Genomic DNA, 5,687 nt, shown 5'->3' on the forward strand with positions numbered 1-5,687 from the left:
TATATATATATATATATATATATATATATATATATATTACAAAGGATCGCTATTCCACATAAATTATCTTCTTTTGAACTTTCTATTCATCAAATAATCCTTAAAAACTTTTTTTAAAATATGTTCAAACAGAAAACAATTATTTTAAATTGCAATAATATTTTACAATATTATCGTTGTACTGTATTTTTATTTAAAAAAAAAAACAAGCCTTGGTGTACGCATACAAGATTTTTTTCAAGATCATTAAAAATGATTCACTTTTAAAATTATATAGTTATATATTGGAGAGCTTTTAAAATGTGAAATATGTTTATATTTTTCTCTGTCTGCTGCCTTTAACTTCATGAAATCCTGAAATAGAGCCTGATATGACTTTGAGTCCAGGTCACAAGTTCTTTTTCAGGATTTTGATGATGCACTATTGGATGTTTTCCTTGAGTTCATCATCCACTCACAATAGCTTCAGATCCTTCAAGCTGCTGTAACCTGCCGTGCAGAATGAATTTGCCAGGCATGCCATAGATTCAAAGAAGTCATCTTCCTATTTCTTTTCTCTTCCTGTAGCTATGAGGGGCTGGAAAAGAAGCTGAAGGAGGTTTTCACAGAGAGGACAGGAATTTTACGACAACTCTCCAAAACGTCAAAGGAGCTGGACAGCATAAAGGGGAACCTGCAGGTATGACCCTTCCCTTCCTCCACTGGGCTGGCCATGCACTGCAAAAAATGGCTTATCTTACTTAGTATTTTTGTCTTGTTTATAGTCAAAATATCTAAAAATTCTTAAATCAAGATATGTTTACTATATAAGCCAATTGACTTAAGATATTTAGTCTTGTTTCCAGGGGGAAAAAACTAAATGAAGTGCATTTTGCTTAAAACAAGTAAAATTATCTGCCAGTGGGGTAAGTAAAATATTCTTAAAACAAGGTGTGTGTACCGTTACATCTGGCGTAAAACTAACACAGCGTTTCATAAAAAGAACATCATACCAACAGTCAAACATGGTGGTGGTAGAGGGATGGTCTGGGGCTGTTTTGCAGCTTCAGGACCTGGATGACTTGCCATAATTGATGGAACCATGAATTCTGCACTCTATTAGAAAATCCTGAAGGAGAATATCCGGTTGTCAGTTTGTGACCTCAAACTCAAGCGCACTTGGTTTATGCAGCAGGACAATGATCCCAAGCACACCAACAAGTCCACCTCTGAATGGCTCAAGAAAAACTAAATTACGGTTTTGGAGTGGCCAAGTCAAAGTCCGATCTTAAATCCGATTGAGATGCTGTGGCATGACCTTAAACAGTCCATTCAAGCTCGAACACCCTCCAATGTTAGGTTAGGCTACTTTATTCATACCCGCAGGTAAATTTGTCTTGCAGTAATGTGGCTGAATTAAAACAATTCTGAAAAGAAGAGTGGGCCAAAATTCCTCCACAGCGATGTGAAAGACTCATTGCCAGTTATCGCAAACGCTTGATTGCAGGTGTTGCTGCAAAGGGTGACACAACCAGTTATTAGATTTAGGGGCAATTACTTTTTCACATAGGGCCAGGTAGGTTTGGACAGCTTTTTTCCCTTAATAAATGAAATAATTATTTCAAAACTGCATTTTGTATTTACTCGGGTTATCTTTGTGTAATATAAAAATTTGTTTGATGATCTGAATCATTCAAGTGTGACAAATATGCAAAAAAAAAAAAACCAGGAGGGGGGCAAAAAGTTTTCACACCACTGTATGGTGTTTCTGTTACTCAGATCTTAGTCTGCTCTTAACATGTTTTGCTTTGCTCTTTTATGTTTTGTTGACATATTTACATTATTGCATTTTCAGTGGCATACTTCAAAGAAATATTGAATTATTTAGGGCAGAATTTGGTTTCTTTTATGAGTTTTTAGATTTTTTTTTCAAACTATTTTTTCCCACAATATTTGTGTTTTATATCTTTGCAAACACAGAAAGCAAAAAGAACATAATTTTGTAATTGAAATAATATATGAATTCATTAAAGTCGGCATGAAACTGAAGTTGCGATTGTCCTTTCTTCTCTACTGTGACGTATATCCGAGTGAAACGGCATCTGAAATCAGAGGGCGAAATTGATTTCGTCCTTCGGGAATTGATTGGATCGTTGGAAGCTGGGGTGTTGCTAACAAAATGGAGGCAGATCTGAATGCCAGTTTGCAGTTAGTGGTGGGGGATTTCTCTCCACTGGATTCACAGCCGACAGCCAAGCATGAATAAATGTTTTATTTATTAGGATGACTACGACGACGATCAACGGCACAAAACATACCTAAACAGCGTGCGCGAGAGAGAGAGAGAAAGAGAGAGAGAGAGAGAGAGAGAGAGAGAGAGAGAGAGAGACTGCCTGAATAATGAAGTGCACAGATAAATTATTTATAATAAACACTACAGTATTCCATTTAAAAATAATAATTTTCAATTTTGTTTTTTTGTTGACTTTAAAACTCGCACATACAGTATCTTGTTTCTAGTAAGTAAAATGTAACACTTTACAATAAGATACAATTTACTGACATTAATTAATGCACTAGGTATCAGTGAACAACATTTTTTTTTGTATTTATTATTCCAAATTAGTATTCATGTATAAATATATTATTGTTCATTATTATTTCAACGTGTAATAAACTGAATGAACAGTAAAATAAAACTATAGGTGTATAATTGTAGAATTTATTGCTGAAATGTATGCTGGAATTCATAAAACTTTAATAAAACTAAAATAATGTTAACGTACTTATTTATTTATTTATTCATTAATTGTTTTGTCTATATTTGAGGAAAAAAATGTTAGTCTAATGTGTTTGTATGACTTTGTATGATTTGTAGTTTTTCTGTCTGAAAGAATTGATCTCAGCCTGAATTTTGAAGGGATAGTTCACCTAAAAATGAAAAGTCTGTCATCATTTAATCACCCTTATGTAATTCCAAACGTGTATGACTTACTTTCTTCTGTGGAACATAAAACAAGATATTTTTTGTGTCTCAATATTTTTATTCATATAATGGAACAATGGTGACTGTTTGGCTACCAACATTCTTCAAAATATCCTATCCTTTTGTGTTCCACAGAAGAAATGATAACAGAGTTTTAATTTTTAGGTGAACAATCCCTTTAAGCATGAACCTCACTGAGCATGCATACTGTAATCAGTTGCTCTGAAATATTCACATCCAACAAATAAGGCCTGTTTCATGTGCTTTGCCATGTTTGTTACTCAAGTAGATGGGTAAACTCACTGGCTGAACTAACAGTTGCAAATAAAAGCACCCTATTACATGCTATTGCGTGAGCAAACTCCAAAATCCTTATGAATACAATAATCTGTTGGATTTTGTACTGTGAATGTAAGAAACCACTAAACCAATACACAAAACACTAGTAAAAATACAGTAGAATACAACCAATAATTAGCCAAGCAACTATAAAAAACAAAAGTGCATTAGTAAACCTGGCAAGTGGACCTGCAAAGCGGTGCTGGCACATATGGAAACAGATTAGCCACAAAGAGAATGCATTATTCCAGGCATCTGAGCCAGTCAATCAAATACTTGATTGCCTTGTCCAATGGCAGTCAACCAAGCACTGGTGTCTGAGAAAAACCATACGCTCCAAATGCATTCAATATAATTCATAGAGTGATTTATTGTTCTGCTGAAGTGCTTGGAGCGTTAATGGATAAGGACAATAACGGTGTAAATAAAACTGACAGAAATAGTTTAAAAGAGCTTTTTTTTTCTCAAAAATACATCTATTACTGAAATGGGTCATCATGAATTTGATGCAGTTGTGTTTCTGGATGATCTGTTCATTGAAATTCAATTGGTCACTATGTGAATTCTCTCCTACGATTCCTCCATGAGAATGCATAGTAATGGCCAAATAAGTTTAATGGTTCTTTTAGGACGTTATGTGCCGGCTCTAGTTGGATATGCAAAAGTAGCAGAACCTCAGGGGCCCGACTGCTGAACCGCAGCCGGAGACACCCTGGCCCTAAGCCGAGCTGCTAGATCCCTTGAGTTCAAGTCTGAAATCTCCAGTGGATTTGTTGTAAAAGCATGATCAACTATGACCTTTTTAGCATGATCAGTTATGTATATGTGACCCATTAACCATTTTTTTTTAGAGCAGATTTACTTTCCATACTGTTTATTTTTATAATGAGATCTCCCCAGAGTGCTGCTCATCATCATTAAACTTCGCCTGATGGAGCCTGTAGTCTTGGCAGGGGTTTGTAGGTTTGTGCCGGCACATTCCTGCCAGCTTGGCCCGAATAGACACCGCAATGCCAATCTCAATACAACTCAACAGCTGCACAGATGGTCTTCCCCTGACAAAGCTTTGCTGCTGTTATTCACTGGAAACACAGAGGAGTCTGAGCGGGGAAGCGACAAAGCAACAGTAATGGCCAATACGTGTCACATCTGAAAGTGTCCTGAAGTCAAGTGATGTGCTGTTGTTTTAAGTGCTGCTACATATCTGAAATTCTGTAATGTAATTATGTGGGATAATATCTGCTAAACCTAGGGTTAAAGGTGCTGTATGTAATTTTTTGACAGCACTAAAGCATAAACATGGCAGATATTAGGAAAAATAGCTACTAAGTTCACATACTTGTTTCTCCGAAAAAACAATGCTACAGCCAGTTGTTCTACATTTTAAATGTGCGCTCCATGTCGGAATGTCTGTTTTTATTTTGGTCTGTGTGATTCCACCCACTGCCAAATTATTCAACAGTATTTCGACACCCCGGGTTCCCAGTTGGTGGAAAATACACCATATTTGCAGCCATGGAATCCAACAAACAAACTGGGTCAGAGATGACATATTTTACCTGAGCTAAAAAGCCTCAGCATCCAACTAAAAAAACCCTATGATCAGATGCATATTAAGAGGTGGATAAAAAAAAAATCAGCTTACAGTTGGTACGTTTACATGGACAACAATATTTCGATTTTAACACGATTAAGACAATACTCTGATTAAGAATCTACCATGTAAACAGAGATTTTTGATTACCTTAATCCAGCTAAAATCATACTCAAAATAAACACAAATCGAATTAAGACGTGGAGTATTCCTATTTTCGTTGCATTATCGAAGTGCATTTTAGACATGTACACACCTTAATCACATTATTACCATTGTGTACCATTGTATTGTGACTTTTCGCCGCATTTTGCGACAGGATACACACATGGCAGTGGTCAACCGTTTGACGGCAAACAAAAGAGCATGGCTACAATGCTGTTGTCTGTTTGCACGTATAGCATGACAAAAAATTAACTGGAATTGAAGCTTTCATCAAATTAAAAATGAAACACCCAAAACTGTATATGGCATCATAACAAAGACGAACGTCTCAGGTTACATATGTAACCATGGTTCCTCGAAGGAACGAGACGCTGTGTCGGAAGACGCTTAGGGAATGCCCTTCAGCGTGACCGGCTCTGAACCTCGTGTGTAATCAGACCAATAGATGGGCGAGACGTCACGGGCGGGTGACGTAGTGACCAGGAAGCTATAAAAGCGCGTGCGGTGAGACCAGCGTCAGCTTCTAGGAATGAAGCAAGCGCTGGCAGAGATGCCGAAAGTATGGCTCTGAGACGCAGCGTCTCGTTCCTTCGAGGAACCATGGTTACATACGTAACCTGAGAC

The 5,687-nt window shown here is 36.8% G+C and overlaps 1 protein-coding gene across 4 annotated transcripts in view; it reads left to right on the forward strand.

Annotated features, from left to right (window-relative positions):
• LOC107656854 (leucine zipper protein 2) overlaps nt 1–5,687 on the forward strand; it is a 113,270-nt gene that overhangs the window by 67,048 nt on the left and 40,535 nt on the right. For all 4 annotated transcript variants that reach the window (XM_016444802.1, XM_016444803.1, XM_016444805.1 and 1 more), the window contains exon 2: nt 568–679. In XM_016444802.1, the coding sequence (XP_016300288.1) occupies nt 568–679 (112 nt within the window). The remainder of the gene's footprint in view (nt 1–567; nt 680–5,687) is intronic.

Source organism: Sinocyclocheilus anshuiensis, unplaced genomic scaffold, assembly GCF_001515605.1.
Source record: "Sinocyclocheilus anshuiensis isolate Anshui unplaced genomic scaffold, SAMN03320099.WGS_v1.1 scaffold2069, whole genome shotgun sequence".
In the NCBI taxonomy this organism is placed as follows: domain Eukaryota; kingdom Metazoa; phylum Chordata; class Actinopteri; order Cypriniformes; family Cyprinidae; genus Sinocyclocheilus; species Sinocyclocheilus anshuiensis.